An 18125-nucleotide genomic window follows, 5' to 3' on the forward strand; every position below is an offset into this window, starting at 1 on the left:
CCTGAGACCCCTGAGTGATATCTGAAATCGTGACTAGCCTCCTCCCATTCTCACCCCCTGCTTGGTAACTGCAACCCAACCTCATCTCCATCTCCCACAACATCACTGCTACTTGGCAACTTATCAGTTAATGGATAGTATTGGATTCAGAATCAAGAAGACCCAGATTCAAATCCTGATTCAGACTCTTCCTAGATGTGAGACTCTTGGCAACTTATAGCTCAGCCTCAGTTTCCTTATCTGTAAAATAAGGACAACATACTAGCACCTGCTTCATAGGGTTCTTATGAGAATCTGATGAGATAAAATATGCTTATAAACCTTTCTTCTTTCTATAAAACTTTCTCCTCCTTCTCTGCCCGCCCCCACCTTGCTCCCCTGTCTATATGTCAAGCTAGTCAATAGTAAAGACTAGGAGGCAGCTGGGTGGCTCAGTGGATTGAGAGTCAGACCCAGAAAAGGTAGGTACTGGATTCAAATCTGGCCTCAGACACTTCCTAGCTATGTGACCCTGGGCAAGTCACTTAACCCCCATTGCCTAGCCCTTACCACTCTTCTGCCTTAGAACCAATACCCATTCTAAGACTGAAAGTAAGGGTTTAAAAAAAATAGTGAAGATCACTTGCACCCATGTTGTCTATTTCCATCCAGGGATTCTTCCCAGAATGCTTTGAGGTTGTCTATCTCCTCTCCCTGTCCCCGAGGTTGTGGTGGGCACCAAAGGAGCACCTGCCCCCAAGGAGCTTGGGAAATGGGAAAGAATCACTGTTTTTAAAGTCTGAAGATCTGTGTTAAAATATGATACCTCCAAACTGTGACCTGGGACAAGACACTGAACTTGAGATGCCAACTTTAGCTAAGCCACAGTCCCTGACCTAAGGGAGATCACATCACCCTAATCTGTGAGCTGCAAGCCCAGATAACCAGAATACACAATACCAAGGCACCTTAATCATGTTGTACTAACTCAGAGGTTCAGGTCTATGGGGTAGAAGACCATAGATGTCCTCAAACAACCACCCTTCTCAGGTAGGTGCTATTATCATTACAGATGAGGAAACTGAGGCAAAGAGAGATTATTAAGTAACTTGCCATGGGGCACATAGCTAGCATCGCAGCAGATGGGATTCCATGTAGGTCATCCTAACTCTGTCTACCAAGAGTCCGATACTCTTATCTACCAATCCGTGCTGTATAGTGATGATGGAGAAGGAGCTAAGCAGAGAAGACCTCCTGGAAGAATCTTGGCTCTGTTGTTTACTAGCTATGTGATCTTGGGCAAATCTCTTCTCTTCTCCTTGACTCTTTTTCCCCCTCTGTAAAATGATCATGAAGGGTGAACTGAATGATCTTTAAGGTTTCTTTTCATTCCAAATCTCACCGTCCCAGGTTAGATAAGCAGAACCCTGAAGAACCAGCTCATGGTAGACCAGGATGGAGAGGGGCAGGGTGGTTCTGGCCAAGAGGACACTCACCATCAGATGGGTTTCTCTGTGGGTCCGTGAACATGTATCACCTAGGCAGGCAGGATCACATGTTGCTTTGTTTTCTATTTCTTTCAGGGCAGCAAAGGAGACCCTGGGATCACAGGACCAATGGGAGCAGCTGGGCTTCCTGTAAGTTGGGCAGCTTGGGCAGCTTTCCATCACCCTCACTTTGCCCTCCGCATTATCACTCACTTGAGGCATTCTCTCTTATTGCTATTATGGAGGTCACAAGTAAAGGCACTGATCTTGGTGGGGGAAAGGGCAGAGTGGGACGTAGAGGGGAGGCTCTGGCTCCCAACCTGATGAGTTTTTTGGAGTTGGCCAACATTCCTGTTCATTGCATGATCCTGAGTCGAGTAGCCCAGTCTCAACACCCACCATTGGTTCATAAAATTCAGACTTAGAAGGGATCCCAGAGGTCAGTTCATCAAACCCCTTCACTCGCTGAGGAGGAAATCTGTTTCTAAGACATTAAGTGAGCTTTCCAAGGATACACAGGTGTCCTAATCATGAAATTTGATTTGAACCCAAGTCTGCAGGCTGAAAATCCATCACTCTCCTCTCCACTAGTTGGCTAAGATCAGGTTGCCTGTAAGTCAGTCTAAGGTCAGTTGAGTGGAAGTCATCCCTCCTCACTCAATCTAATGCATTCAACAAGACAGTGTTGCTTCTCACTGTCACATCCCTTCATCTTCTCCTCCAATGAAACGTTGGGGAACTATCCCAGGGAGAGCACCAAAGCATCACTGAACTAGGAAGACAGGTTTCAGTCACCAAGCCCAAAGCCTTTCATTTTGCAAAGAATGGAATGGACTCAGAGAGCAACAAAGCTTAAGGTCAGACAGTTAGAAGGTGGCAGGGGAGAGGGGGAAGTTGTGTCTCCTGACCCTCAGACCTAGGGTGAGATCACTCACCCGCTCAACATGGCTCATTGGCATCTTTTTTTAAAATCACGAGGGCCATCAAGGTCTTAACTTGACTGTACATGGCCAAGCTCCAGTAAACCTGTGAAGACTGGTACAGTTATCCTTATTTTACAGATAAGGGAGACAGAGGCCCAGAGAGATTAAGATAGTCTGGTGTGAACAGGGAAGGGATGCGCCCCTTTGCCTAGAGTTAAATAGTAAATATCAGAGCCAGGATTTGAACCAAGATCTCTCCTCACTGCAGACCCAGAATTCTTTCCATGACCCTTCTCTAAACTTCTTAGTCTTAACCGATAGGAACCTAGGACTTCATACTAAGATTTTAATGGCTATTTCAGTAAGTCCAGAGGAGAAAGCAAAGATATTATTGAACAGAGATACTTCCTCAGGCTCCTTAGAGCTCCTATATAGCCAGCCACCTACTTCACCTATGGGTACGTCCCACCTAGTTAAAAGAGACATTTTTTTCCTTCAAATATTTTAATTTTTTTCAAATATATATATAAAGCATTTTAACATTTTTTTTAAATTTTGAGATCCCAATTTTCCTCCTCTCTCCCTACAGCTCCTCCCCATCCTTGAGAAGGCAAGAAATTTGATACAGGTTATACATGTGCATTCATGGAAAGCATATGTCCATGTTAATCATGTTATAAAAGAAAACATTTAAAAAACAAGAAAAATAAAGTTTCAAAAAAGTGTGTCTCAATCTGCTTTCAGACTCCATCAGCTCTCTCATCAGTAGTCCTTCAGAATTGTGCTGATTCATTATATTGCTGATAACAGCTGAATCGTTCCCAGTTAATCATTGTACAATGTTGCTGTTACTGGGTACAATGTTCTCCTGGTTCTGCTCATTTCACTTTGCATCAGTTCACAGAAGTCTTTCCAGGTTTAAGAGACAATTTAGCAAGCTCCAAGAGTGGGATTCCTTACATTGCACCCAGTTTATTGGGTCAAACTCTCAAGCCATTTTTATAGTGATGCAGGACAGACAACTCTACACTTTGGCAAGTCATTGACCCACCAACCAGAACCAAAGGTTGAACTGGCATCTTTGAGATTAATGGCAAGAAAACAAGAACATGCCTGAAAAGGAGGAGGCAATATGTGGGCCCTCCTACAGAAGTCATGGGTCTACTTGCCTTTTATTTGCTCCAAAGATATACCCTGAAGGCCAGTTATTCATCCATTTAAATAAGTTCGCAATGAGGTGATGAGAGAAGGCCACCTGGGCAGAGCCCATTTCCACCCCATGGAGCCAGGGAACAGGGGGAGCCTTCACAGCTCTGCCCATAACTCATCCTATATTTTATAGGTCAGTTTACTTGGGCTCTCTTCCCTTTGGTTTCCAGTCAGTAAAATGGGGATAATTAAATCTGCTCCCTGCTCTCCCCTCCATTCCCACCCACCCCCACATACAGAGTTGGATGTCAATAAAGAGCTTTCAGAGGCTTGGAAGAGAAGGGGCCCAGGGACCATCCAGGAGTTATTCTTGTTAATATGACTTTGTCTCTGATTTATTCTAGGGTTTGCATGGACCACCCGGTGACAAAGGAAATCGGGTGAGTCAGGAGCTGAATTCCTTGTATTTGGTTACTAATGTCTTCAGGATGTGGTGGAATGATCGATTTGAAATGACCTGCCCAAGGAGGAAGTTCAAGTTTCCTTGATAAATCACCCTAAATGAGAGGGATTTCCAGTGAGATGCTTAACATTATAGTACATGCTGAGGTTGAAGTCCCAGTGGATACTCAAAAGGATGTGATCTTAATGCAATATAGGAAGATTGAGCCCTTTGGCACACATTTATATTCTTATTAACTGTCCACAAACAATAAGCTTGTTTCTAAATCTTTCTGGCCATGTTGTCCTAAATAATTACGCTTCAATGTTTCAAGAATCTGCGATTTCATCATCAGTATGAGTGCTGTCTCTACCTTCCCCCTCGTAGTAAATGGTTTCATGAAGTGTGACCCCAAAATTCGATTTTTAGTAGCCAGCCTCCTGGCGATGAGCCTTCCGAGCCTGGTTCTTGGAAAACGGGCATATTGCTTGGCCTCTTTTCAAAGCCTTAGGAAGACTTGCCAGAGCTCATACCCCACTAGTCAAGCTTGGAAGGCAGTACAGGACAGTGGGAAAGGTGTTGACCCTGGAATCAGAGGAAATGGATTGGAATCTCACCTCTGACATTTAGTACTTGTATGACGTAGGGGAAGTCTCAATTTCCTCATCTGTAAAAGGGGTTGAACTAGATGCTCTCTGAGGCTGCTTCTAGTCCCAGTTCTATGATCCTCGGTATTATGTCTAGATGCAGCAGTATAAAACTCACAAACAAGCATCAAATTAAATCAGAAATCACTGGCCAGGAGGGGAAAGAATTCTAGGTCAAAGTCTGAGAGTGCAGGTGATTTAAGCAGCCAGCCCTTTGTGAAACTACAGCTGGAATTCCTCTTACAGAAACTAGTCTAGAAAGGTCTAAACCTCAGTGTCCAATCTGGGACCTGCCTAAACCCAAGGTATGGCCTGTCTGAAATGTTCAGCAAAAAAAAAATATGTATTCTATCTAGTTAACTAACACACATAAACTAGTTAATAGGCTAGTCGGGTTTAATCATCTGCCTATCCATACCTTTGTATAAACAGAGGTTATACTAACAGGTTTGGCTCAACTAATAATTAAACTTATTTTAAATGCATTCAGCCACACACATTTGGCTTTCTCATCATAGGGCTACTACTGAAAAAAAATGCCCTGGTCAAAATAATGAGGCCATGTTAAGTCTATGAAAGTTGGAAATGGTGACCTTTCTTCCTTTTCCTTATCCCACGTGACAGAGTCCTGGCAAGACAGACACCCTTCCCGAGAAAAATCAGCCTCTCCCCACTCTCTTATTGTTGCTTCTATCTATTATGTTTTCATAGGCTCTTGTCTGCTCTCTGTTCCCTAGAAGCATGGCACTGTGCCAAGGCATGACCCTTAGGCACCCACACATAGAGCATTGCCCCAGCAAGAGACATAGAGAGCTAAATACATACATACATATGTACAAGCATACATATACGGATGGATGCTAGAGAGGCAGAAGGTTTGTAGGTAGGTAGATACATACATACATACATACATACATACATACATACATACGTAGGTAGGTAGAAAGGTAGATAGAGTTAAATTTTATTGGTTGAACTTAATAGATTAATTGGTGGTCACCAGGGATTTTATTAGTAAATTCCAAAATGAATTACTAAAGTAAAATGGAATTTATGGTAGTTTATTTACAATAGAGGGAAGATATTAAGGAAGAGAGAAAGGGGGGGGGGGGAGAGGGAGAGAGAAACAGGGGAAAGGAGTCTCAAGACAATGGGCCTTTCTCAGAGGTTCACAGCTCCAGAAAGGCAAGGAAATTAAGTCAGCCTTTTCACTCACCATGGTGACCATCTAAAAGGAAAGCAGTCTGAGGTCTCCTGCATGTGCTCCTCCAGGGGTCCAGTTCCACAGCCAAGTGTCTCCAGTCCAAGTCTGAATGTCTGTCTTCCAGTCTCTCCTCCAAGTGACTTCTTCCAGTCTCTCCTCTGAGTGACTCTTCTTCCAGTCTCTCCTCTGAGTGACTCTTTTTCACTCCAAGCCCAAGTCACTGATCTCCAGTCCAGCTCCAAGTGACTGATCCTTCGATCTATATCCTTGTGTGTTTCTGCTTCCTCTATTTAAAGACCTTTTTCTCTTGTGTCACGTCCCCGAAATTTTACATCTACCAATCACAGCAGACACTCCTCTCCAGGACTGTCCACTCAATGTATGAAATGGGTGTTCACACCTTTTGTAGTTAGTTAACAACTTTTTGTAGTTAAAACGGGTAGGTCAATGGGTAGATCTACTTTAAATACTGAATTAACACTTTGGGGATTAAAATCTAAAAAATAGACAGGGGAGTACAATTTAATCTTCCCAATAAAGGAAGAGCTAGGTGCCTTTATTGTTACAATCAGGAGATAGCTAAATCCAATCTTCACAATAGATAGATAGATAGATAGATAGATAGATAGATAGATAGATAGATAGATAGATAGATAGATAGATAGATGGATGGATGGATGGATGGATGGATGGATGGATAGATAGATAGATAGATAGATAGATAGATAGATAGATAGAAAGAAGCATTTGCTGAGTGCTTAATATGTTCCAAGCAGTATGCTAATAGCTAGAGCTACAAATACAAACAAGCAAGATACAGACCCTAGCCTCAAGGAGCTTGTATTCTAATAGGAAAAGACAGCTTGATGGGATGGGAAGGGAGTGAGATAGCTAGCACTGGAAACTACACTCTCATTCTGTGAATGACTTCTGGTTGCCTTGGTCCACTGGATGCCCAACTAGTTCGTAGGCAGGTCCCTGATGACATGAATGCAGATAATGGGGCTTTATAGACCCTGTCTTTTTCTTTTCATTGCCAATGAAAATGAATAGGATTCCATTTCAATTCAGCAAATATTTACAGCATGCCCATATATTGATGGCTCATCACAAACAATGTAGGTAGGGTTGGTCCTATTAATCCTGACCTTTAACAGGGTGGGGGAGAAGGAAAGAAGGAAGGTAATCTGTGTGGTTCACACGACCATAGATTTAAAGCTACAAGGGACCTTAGAGGCCATCTAATCCAACTACTTCATTTTATGCATAAGGAAACTGAGCTTCAGAAAGGTTCAGTGACTTGCCCAGGGTCACACAATTAATAATCAAAGGCAGAATTTGAATCTCAGTCTTCCTGGCTCCAACCCTCCAGGACTCTTCCCATGTACCATGCTGCCTCTCTACAGCCTCCTTCCCCCACATCCCCAACCCAGGTAAGAAGGCCTGAGAATTCCTCATGCAAGAGAAGACAGAACTGTCAGAAACAGAATTAGCATTTCAGGCAAGATGGAAAATGAGTCTTTCCTATGGGCAAAGTCACAAAGACTTTATGGTTCCAAGCAAATGTGATCATTCCACCCTTGATTTGGCTCATTAATTTCCTTTCTATCTCTTTTCTTTTGAATTTGACTTCACCTAATTGTTATTGCTATTGCTAAATTATTCAAACTAAATTCCTTTGACTCTTTCTGTTGGTTTGAGGTCAGAGGGAGCCACAGTGGCCATGATATTCTTCAAGGGATTCATGAGCTACCATGTGGGAATGGCAAGGCTCAGGTTGTATTTGTCAGAGAAACAGGGGCAAGAGTTGTTATTCTACCTTGTCAAAGACAGTGGTGAAATTCATGAAATTCCTATTAATGAACTAGACTATGATGACACATACAGGGGGCACCTTCTCTTTACCTCTCTTAGAATTTGACAATGGTCTTTCCCTTCCTATTTGCACATTAGGAATGGGTTATTTAACAAAAGAAAAGCCTAGAGAATGGTAGGAAATTGCTCAGCCCCTCATCTGAAAATCCTGTAAAGGATCCACTGACTTTTCAAAGACAATACTTCTAAATCTCTGAGAAGTGTTCTTTTTAGTGCCCAAGTTTGGCAATCAAGATCTTAATTTTCTCTGCTGGGCTGGATAGATCATGAGGCTGATCCAATGAAGGGAGATTCTGATGTTCATGTGATTTAATGAAAGTCCTGCTTAAGAAAGAATATTCCTTTCCTCTCTATTAATTCAATTAAATTTTTATAAGCCTTTACCTTCCATCTTAGAATCAATACTGTGTGTTGGTTCCAAGGCAGAAGAATGATAAGGGCTAAGCAATGTGGGTTAAGTGACTTTCCCAGGGTCATATTAATCAAATTTAACAGGCATTATAAGTGCCTACACTGTGCCAGGCCCTGAGATTACCAAAATAGAAATTAAACATTCCCTAGTCCTCAAAGCTGTCATTCTTTAAAAAAAAAAGTTTTTGTCCTCTTTTAGTAAAGAGACTCACAACAGCCATTCCAAGACTCAATGCCAAGAATATCAACATTTTCCAAGTAGGACAGACACCAGACAAACATACTAATGTTCCATTCCTAAATTGCAGTTATCTAAATATCATCTGTCTTCTCTACCCAGAAGTTGTCTAGGAATTTGGCCCATGTGCAATTTTAGTTTGAGAAATGCCTGAGAAAGAAACAGCATCATCTGTGTAAAAATAGTGATGCCCACCAAACTGGCATAGGTGCCATGGTATATAGCCTTTGGATCATCCAACAGAAAAGGTCTAATGGTCATACATCCAAGATAAGCTAGTCACTTTCTGAAATGTTCTATCTGGCATGTGTGAACATGTGTTGTGTGTTCGTTCCTTCTACAGGTCCCCCTTGTCCCCTTACCTCAATCCCTCCTGCCTTTTTTTTTTGGCCTGGATCTTCCTTCCTCTTCCCTCAATATTCCTAGAGACTTTTTCCCCTGTAGCCAATCTCTCCTAGTTATATCCCTTTCCCGGCCAATTTTGATTTTGATTTGATTTTATCTAAACTTTATTTTCCACTTTTTTGGACATTTCTGTTGCTTGGTTTTATTTGCACCTTCTAACTCTGCTGAATAAAACCCCCTCTTTGGCCAATCCTCTCTCATCTTATTTTATGTAACTGAGGGTTTGGGAGGAGGTGAATTGGGAGCTTTTTCTGCTCTTTGTAAATGGATCCTGAAAATACCCCCTATTTTAGGATGACTTCTTCTTCCTGTTGAAGTTAAGTTCTTTTATGTAGAATAAGAGTTTGACACATTATCACCCCTTAGCTGCTCACATGTGATTTATCTTGTTTGTGAATTATCTATGATCAATTTTCACCCTCAGTCTGGCTGCTCTTCCCCCAACTCCACCAACCATGCATGGTTAGGAAAGACAAATTCATTTACAAGAGCCAAACATCATTATGAAATGATTAGCCACCAGTAAAAGCCAATGCTAGTTGAGGGTAAATTGCCATCAAAATAAAGTAGCACAGGATCCAAACACTTGAGAAAGAAGTCGCTTCATGGCCAGGCACAAGCACTAACTCAAAATGAACTTCACAAACACAGCAAGGAGAGTGGTGAGAACTACCTTGGACAGTCCCTCCACTCCATTGTCAACTCCATGTCCTTTTGCCTTCTCTGATCCATTTGTGGACGTCCCCCCAACACACACACACACACACACACACACACACACACACACACCCCACATGCTTACAGATGTCCAGATTTGATATCTTCCACCCCTACTATTAACTAGAAGGATCCATTTTTTCTGGTTTTCTGTTTATTTTTTAATTTTTCTATCTCTAACTTTGATACAGTGGATGATCCTAAAATTTTGATGTTATTTTTTTTTCTTGGCCTAAACCATTATTTACAGGGGGAGAGGGGGAAGAAAGGCTCTAGGGGGCCTAAAGGGGATAAGGGAGACCAAGGAGCGCCTGGATTAGATGCCCCCTGCCCATTGGTATGTTCTAATTTAATTGCTTGTATTGTGGTTTCTTGTTATTTGTTTAATTTTTTTCCTTGAGGTTCACAAGTTGGGAAGAAAGAAGGAAAACTCAGATGAAAATGTGAAATGATTAATTACAGCCCTGGTACCAAAGATTCTCTGTTACACTACGGGCTAGAAGAATTCCAGATGCTGTTGATTTGGGCTCAAAGCCATAGCAATACAAAATTCTGGTTGAAATCCCTCTTTTCAGCAGCTTTGTAAATAAAGTGCTAAACGGGAGGAAACCAGGAGGAAAGAGATTGGCCAAGAGGAGGGCCATGCTCTCAGCTGGGATTGACTTTGAGAATCTGAGAATTGTCTGCCAATGATGGAGTGGCCCTTCCTTGTTTCTTTCCCACCTCTGATCAGCTACCAACAGTTTGGGTCCTCACTTGGTCTGGGTACACAGGACACTAGGGTTCAGCTCCCCAGGAAGACTATCTACCTCAAACCTAGCTAGGATAAAAAATAATTAGGCTGATTCCTTCTGCCTACAGCAAAGAAAGCCCCAGTCCCCAAAGAGTTAGCTGTACTGGCTGAGATTCTTAAAGGGAAATGGAGGGGTTTTACAACCTTTGTTCAAAATAGGCAAGAATTTATCAGAGGCTTCTCATATCAATCAATCAATTCAGCAATTTGTTGAGCTTAAAAGCTTTTTTTCCATACTAAATCAAGATACATTTGCTAAATATCCACTGTGTGCAAGACTAAGTGTACAAAGATTACAGAACAAGACAGTCCGTGCCCTTGAAGGACTTCTGATCTAATTGTAATTATAATTTTTATTAAAATTCTGTTAAAAAGTTGGACTAGGTCCTAGGTTCAAATCTGACCTCAGACACTTCCCAGCTGTGTGACCCTGGGCAAGTCACTTGAACCCCATTGCCTAGCCCTTACCACTCTTCAGCCTTGGAGCCAAAACACAGGATTGACTCCAAGACGGAAGGTAAAAGTTTAAAAAAAAAAAGTTGGACTAGGTTTAGCTATGGCAGGAGTGAAGATGGAGAGAGAACTTAAGACCTTTCCTGAGTCTATTTTCCCAGAGCTGGAACACTGAATTCCTCAAGAAATCAAAGAACTAACCATAGTTATGTTGGGAATGAGGGAAGAACTGAGATTTGCCCCAGTCTGACTCCTAGGTGTGGCATCTCTAGTGTCTTGTGTCCTGGCCAGGGGAGGACTGAGCCTTTCCTCCACTGGGATGGAACTGGCCATCTCTGACCCAAATAATCATCGTGGTTGATTTTGTGAACAGGGACATCGAGGTTTTAAAGGAGAGAAGGGGGAGCCGGGGTTACCAGGGCTGGACGGACTGGATGCCCCATGCCCATTGGTATGGCATTACCTTCCCTTTCCTGCTTGGTTTGTATTAGCTTTCATGAACCTTTCTCCTGCATGCCTCCTCCCTCCATCCTTCATTGCTGCTTCCTAACAACCCCAGTCATGGGGGGACTTATTGCTTGGATCTGCCTCTCTAATGGATATTCAGCCTTTCCTTGTCTTCCTTTGGCTTTCTCTTCTGGACCATGTGACCTGAAATTGTGAGTTAACACTTGGATATCCTTCCTCTTCCTTCCCACTCCCTTCACTTGAAGAGTGATTAATAAATGTAGACCTTGACTATATAAGCTGTTTTACTTTCAGGCATTGCAACAAGATTAAGAAATTTGTTATGCTGGAAAAGTCCATAAAAGTATAGGACCATAGGCATACAGCTGAAAGGTCATCTAACCCAAACTTCTCATTTTCCAGTTGGGGAAACTGAGCCCCAGAAAGGTTTAGTGATTTAGAATTAAACATCATAGATCTAGAGTTATCCGTGGCCATCTAGTCCAATGCCTTCCTTTAAAAAAAAAAGGCAGCTGCAGCCCAGCAGACTTGAATAACTTGCCCAACATCACCACAGGTAGTTAGCATCTGAGGCAGCATTTGAACACACATCTTTTGCTCAAGAGCCAATGGTCTCTACCAAGCTGTGTTGCCTCAGTTCTAAGAGTAGAGATTATTTCCTCCCACTTGGGCTCATCCTAATAATAACTCACATTTCCATGGCACTAAGAGGTTTTTAAAATATTTCTCTTATAACCACTCAAGTTAAGGAAGGAAAATATTATTCCTTCTATCTTATAGATGAGGAAGCTAGGATTCAGAGAGGTAAAATTATTTATCTAAAGTCACACAGTGTGGGCAAAGGAAAGCAGGGACTGGGTCTCTGGGTTCCAGGTTTTCTACTACTCCATCTGGCTCTCCTATTTCTGACCCTCACCTGTTCCCATCATAATTCTCTATCCCCAATGTTCTCTGTGCAGCTATGAAATGACTTGAGAGGTCCTAGAGCCCTGTACCTTCTTCCAGATTATGCCTGAGACAATTAGTGCCAGTCACTCTGGCCTCTTCATACCACTGTTCTCATTCTCCAAAATCTAGGAACAGTGAGAAATGCTCTAGGCTGAGGTAACAGAACAAGGCTAATCCTCTTTGATTGAAGTCAAGAATATCCCATAAGACCCTTCCTCTCCTCGTTCCCAAATTGTCTTCCTTTGGAAGCATTTTGTTCCCTATCAAATACCCTAGGCAAAGGTATCTGAAGATGAACAAAGGGAAAAAGAATAGTTGAGAGATAAGAAAGGAAAGAAAGAAATCAATAAAGGAAATGTTAGGCCACTACAACAAGTTGCCTCTAGACATCTAGGTGGTGGAGCACATAGAGAGTCAGACCTGCAGTTCAGAAGACCTGAGTTCAAATCTGGATTTAGACACTAACTAGCTGTGTGACTCTGGGCAAGTCATTTAACTTCTGCCTCAGTTTCCTTGTCTGTTAAATGAGGATAATAGCACTTACCTCCTAGGGTCATTGTGAGGATCAAATGAAATAATCATTGTAAAGCATTTAGCACAGTGCCTAGCACATAGTAGGAACTATGTAAATATTAGCTAATGTTATTATATATTATTATTAGTTAACTAGTTTTATCCTATTATCTAGGCAGCATAACTCTAGGCCCCCTATACCTCACACATTTGCACCTAACTATGCCTGCACCTAGGGTGCTCTTTCTCAAGCTACTTCTGAACTCCTTGATGGTCTTTTCATCCCACTTAGCCCAGTAAGCCAGGGCTAGAACCCTTGATTGTCCCAGTCTCATCCCATTCCATCATCCCCTCTTCCCCAAAGAGAGACAGACAGACAGACAGACACCCAGAGACAGAGGAGGGGAGGGAGGGATAGTGGAAGGGAGGAAGGGGGGAGAGAGAGAGAGAGAGAGAGAGAGAGAGAGAGAGAGAGAGAGAGAGAGAGAGAGAGAGAGAGGGAGAGAGAGAGGGAGAGAGAGAGAGGGAGAGAGAGAGGGAGAGAGAGAGAGAGACAGAGACAGAGACAGAGACAGAGACAGAGACAGAGACAGAGATACAGACACTATCATGCAAGATCAAGTCAAAGATATCTTCAAATGGAGAGTATTGCTAGGGGTAAGGGAAGGGTGCTAGCAATCCTTTTACAAGGAATGCCTCTTAGGTCCCATGTGAGAAGGGTCCCTGCTATGAGAGTTCAGAAACTTTTCAGGCTGGAGATAAATCAGGATGAAGCGCTGAGTGAACATGAGCCCACTAAAATGCATCACAGCCCCTTTTCAGATCCCCCATTCTGCTAAACCCTGAGCACGCAGCATGCCAACTAATATTTCTCCATAGGGAATTCTTCCATCTCTCCCACAAACCCCCATCAGTAACCAGCAAGGGCCCTTTCCTCTGCCAAACTCACCTGCCACACTCTTCCCATGACTCCCCAGGTCATCTTTGGATCTGCAAGTCATAACTCCTCAACCCCCTTGCTCCTACCCACACACCTAACATCTCATTTCGCTCTGCCCTCAGCTCCACATCACATCATTTCTCCTCATTCCCCCCATCACTCGTGTGCCAATGGGAATGCCACTCGGGCCAGTGGTGGCTCCTTTCCCTGTTGAAGAGTCTGTGTTCGAGTTGTTTCCTGAACCCTATATGTCAAGGGGTGGGAGAATAACTCTGAAAAACTATGCACTATTTTCTCCTTCCTCCTCTTCCCTCAGAAACAAGTCAAATTGAGGCAATTTCTTACCACAAAGAGGTGTTTTTCCCCAATAACATCCTATAGAAATGTTGCCTTTCCCCTTTGCTATTTCTACTGCTTTCATATTTGTTGTTCTTGTTGCGGGTTTTTTAAATTATAATTATCATCTGAAGCATGCTCCCCGCCTCTTGATGGAGAGGGGATGGACTGACAATGCAAAATAAGACATATATTTTGGACATGGCCAGTTTGGGAATCTGTTTTGCTTGACTATGCATATTTGTTATGAAGGTTTGTTTTATTGGCAAATGGGAAGGAGGGAAAGTGAGAAAAGAGATTTTTATTTGTTAAAAGTATTAAATTTAAAGACGATAGGGGAGGGGAAGAAAATGGATTTTTGTTAGATAAAACAATTAAATTTAAATTTAAAAGCATAATTCTTGTTATCATTACAATAATCAGATACCTAATACTGAAGCCTCCTGCTCTTCAAAAATTGAGCACCTATCAATGGAGGTTGCCACTAGCTTAACAGAAGCATTGAGCACTAGGTTTCATTCATTGTACTTGGGCTAAATTGATCAGAACCAATGGTTCCTGCCCAACTGTTCCCACCCCTTCAAAGATTCCCATCCCAAGAGAGACCTGAGGCTAGTCATTATCTCCTTCAGTCTTAGAACATGGCCGGAACAATGGATGTATCTAGTGCCAAGGGATCTAGAGCAACTTAATTCCCTAGATCCTTCTCTTAGAAAGCCCTACTCCCCTCATCCACACAGGCCCTGACTTCCACCAAAACCACAAGACCAAACTACCTGGACTCTCCATCCCTAAGTCAGAGAAAAGAAATGTCATTTAGTCCCGCCCTGACCAGCCTCAAATATAGATTGCAAGTGCCCAGGGTTATTAAACTTCTCCCATCTGCCTAAGATGCTGAGCCCTACTTTTGTCCTTCTCCATTCCAGGGGGAAGATGGCTTGCCAGTCCAGGGCTGCTGGAATAAGGTAGGGTTTCCTCATGGCCTGGGGGGTATGGATACACTTGGAGATGTGACATTTACATGCACACTCATGCACGTGCACACACACACACACACATTCTGTAGCCACATAAGCAAACCCAGCTAGCTCTGTAGAAGAGCCACCTATCTATCATTCACTGTTGCATTCTGTAAGCACTATTCAGGATGCATTCCTTTTGGGTTTTATTCCTCTCTCATTTTTATATCTCCTTCACTTCCAGACAAATCTATTCCTCTCAACCCCCACCACCACTACCTTTCATTTCCCAGCAAGCAATTTCAAGCTATATTTTTAGATGCCTCCTCCTTTGGCACTCAGGTAGCTCTAATTCATGGAGTTCCCATACCAATTAAGTTCACCTATTCAGTTTAGATTCATGCTGTACCTATTCTCCAAGGAGTTCTGAGAGATACTTAGAAATTGGTTATGAATTAACTGTTAACACTCAGAATACTGTGTAAGGTCACTTAGATCATTCTAGCTCTTCATGGCAATAGCTACTCAAATTATACGCCATTTATCCCTAAGGGAAGCGAGGTGGCCCAGTGGATAGAGAGCCAGGCCTGAAAACAAGGTTCTGAGTTCAAGTCTGGCCTCAGACACTTCCTAGCTGTGTGACCCTGGGCAAGTCACTTAGCCCCCATTGCCTAGCCCTTACCACTCTTCTGCCTTGGAACCAATCAATACACAGCATTGATTCTAAGATAGAAGGTAAGGGTTTAAAAAAATAATAAGCCTTAGCCCTTGAAAAGTGGATTATAAGTAGGCTTAGAATCAAGAAGAAGTGAGTTTAAATCTGGACTCTGAATCTCTATGAGCCTATGTATATCAAGCCAGCCTCAGTTTCCTCATCTGTAAAAAGGGCTAATAATTCTTAACCCAAAATCCTTTCTGTATTGTCAAGAGAAATGAGAGTTATTCTGCTTATGGAGTATTTCCTAACTTGTAGATAGCAATTAACCCACTGATCTTAAAAGGTAGTTAAAGTTCTAAAGTAAAATTCTAAAACAGAATTTAGAGTCAGAAGAGACCTTTGAGATCACCTCCTCCAACTCCCTCATTTTCACAGAGGAGGAAACAGGTCTAGAATGATGAACTTACTTGCCCTAAACCACACAGCCAGGAAAAAGAAGTGAAATTCAAACCCAGACCCTCTGGCTCCAATCCTCATGATCCTTCTCTAATGCCACACTAATTATGGGATCAGCAGGCTCTGACTCATGGGCATTTCTAGCAAGAGAAGGGAATTCTGTAACAGCTCTTGAATCCAGTTTCCAGAGCAGCCACTTGCCATCTCTTCATCCCTACCCAACAGCTCACTCAAGGACATCCTATACATTGTGCTTCCACATCCTCTAGGGGGCTGATAGCTTCAGATAAATTTTAGCCCCTTCTCATAAAAATGTAAAAGAGCTGTCTACACTCAACCCAGTCTCCCAAGTCAATGCATGAGAAGGGGAGTCCTCATTCCTAAGGAATTCAGAAGCTCCCTTTGTTCACCTTCATTCCTAGGTAGTGCAGAAATAAGCCTATTCCAGGCTAATTGGGCAAATATCAGGATGCCAAGCCTGGGGACACAGTGACCAAGGATTTCTGCTACACCTCCTTCAACCAGAAAAAGTCAATAATTCAGTAAACATTCATTAAGCCCCAACTGTGTGCAGATGAAGTTCTGGGTGTTAGAGGATATAGAAAATGTAGTTAAGACTTATCCCATGCTCTTAAGGAGATGGAAGTCTGGAAGGGGGATATGAAACGAGAGAAGATCTGCCCTTGTAGAATAACTAACTGTCCTCAGTCTTAGCTAGAAAGTCACAAGTACATGTAGTGTGTGCAGAGACTTGTATGAAGGCAGGGGCAGGCAAAGGATATGGAGGATCCAGGAGTCCCTGCCCAAAGAAACCTGCAATCTAACAAGAAATCCGTTCTAAGCCTTCTCCTCATAATAAAATGGGATCCTGCCCTTGCTGGCATTTGAAATAAGCCAAGGACTGACATGAAACTAACCTGCATCTATGTTTTCTCTTGCAGTGATGGCCCTAACCTTGGATTGGCTGTGTGTGTGTTTGTACATAGGATATTTATTTTTATACAGTTTTCTCTTTTTGGAAATGCCAGACGTTATGGTGCATCTTTTACAGATTATCCCCCACCAAAAAAAGCACCCTGCATTTTTGTACAGAAATTATCGAACATTCCATCCCCCTTCCTGTCTCCAAGATTTGTTGGTATAATTCTTTGTCCATGACGCACGTTTTGTTTGTGAGCACAGCTGCAATGTTTGCATGATATTTGTGCACCCTCGTTAACTTTGGAGTTTTAATAAATTATTGCATTACCGTGCCAAAGGGAGCTGTCCAGCACCAAAGTGCTGGTTGGTTCATGAGTGAGTCCAGAGAAATAATATGAAGGTCAATGGTATTTGCCAAGCTGGGCATGCCTGAGAATATTTTAAACGTGTGGATTTTTCATTATTAAAAATGGAAGATGATAACTTCTGATCCTTTGTGGTCATTAAATATATCAAGAGGTCTGTTTTAGAGATATATTAAAAAATAGCACACCCGCATATCTCTGTGATCCTAAATGCTATTGCTTTTATCAACAAAACAAAATCAACAGCCATGTAGTAAACATCTAATTAAGTATTATGTATCAGTATTATTAAGTATTATTACTTAATAAGTATTATTAAGTATTATGTATCAGAGTACTATGCTGAGCATGGTAGAAGTAAAAAAACATTTAGATATGATATACTTCAAGCCCTTAATGGAGCTAATAGTCCAAGTGAGGGATATGACATAAAACAACTATATTACACTATCAAAGATAAGTACAATAGGTAAAAACAGAGGGCTGTGTGAAGTCTGAAGGGGGAAGGCCATTATTGACTAGAGATCAGAGAAATGTATCATTTGAATCAGATTTTCAAAGATAGGGAAGAATCATCAGATGAGGAGAGAGAAGACATTCCAGAAAGAGAGAACAGTTTTCAAATGCATACTTCAGATGGAAATATGCTACTGAAGTATTTTCTAAGGGACCTATTCTAATGAATAGATAAGCATAATCTATGAGCAATGTGTCAATCAACTGTTAAGTGGACCAGCCAACTTCTGCTTTGAAATTCTCGTGGGTATGATGTGTGTGTATGTGTACATGTGTGCATTTGTGCTTATTAAACCAAAACCTCTAGAGGTTCAGCGGTTGC

General features: G+C 42.1%; 1 protein-coding gene across 1 annotated transcript in view; it reads left to right on the forward strand.

Annotated features, from left to right (window-relative positions):
• The window catches only part of LOC100619480 (collagen alpha-1(XIII) chain), a 127088-nt gene extending 109683 nt beyond the window's left edge, over positions 1-17405 (forward strand). Inside the window, exons 35-40 of the mRNA XM_056796487.1 lie at positions 1563-1616; positions 3943-3978; positions 9728-9814; positions 11097-11174; positions 14855-14893; positions 16943-17405. Of these exons, the coding sequence (XP_056652465.1) occupies positions 1563-1616; positions 3943-3978; positions 9728-9814; positions 11097-11174; positions 14855-14893; positions 16943-16945 (297 nt within the window). The 3' untranslated portion in view covers positions 16946-17405. The remainder of the gene's footprint in view (positions 1-1562; positions 1617-3942; positions 3979-9727; positions 9815-11096; positions 11175-14854; positions 14894-16942) is intronic.
• The last annotated feature ends 720 nt before the right edge of the window (positions 17406-18125 follow it).

This window comes from Monodelphis domestica, chromosome 1 (assembly GCF_027887165.1).
Source record: "Monodelphis domestica isolate mMonDom1 chromosome 1, mMonDom1.pri, whole genome shotgun sequence".
In the NCBI taxonomy this organism is placed as follows: Eukaryota; Metazoa; Chordata; class Mammalia; order Didelphimorphia; family Didelphidae; genus Monodelphis; species Monodelphis domestica.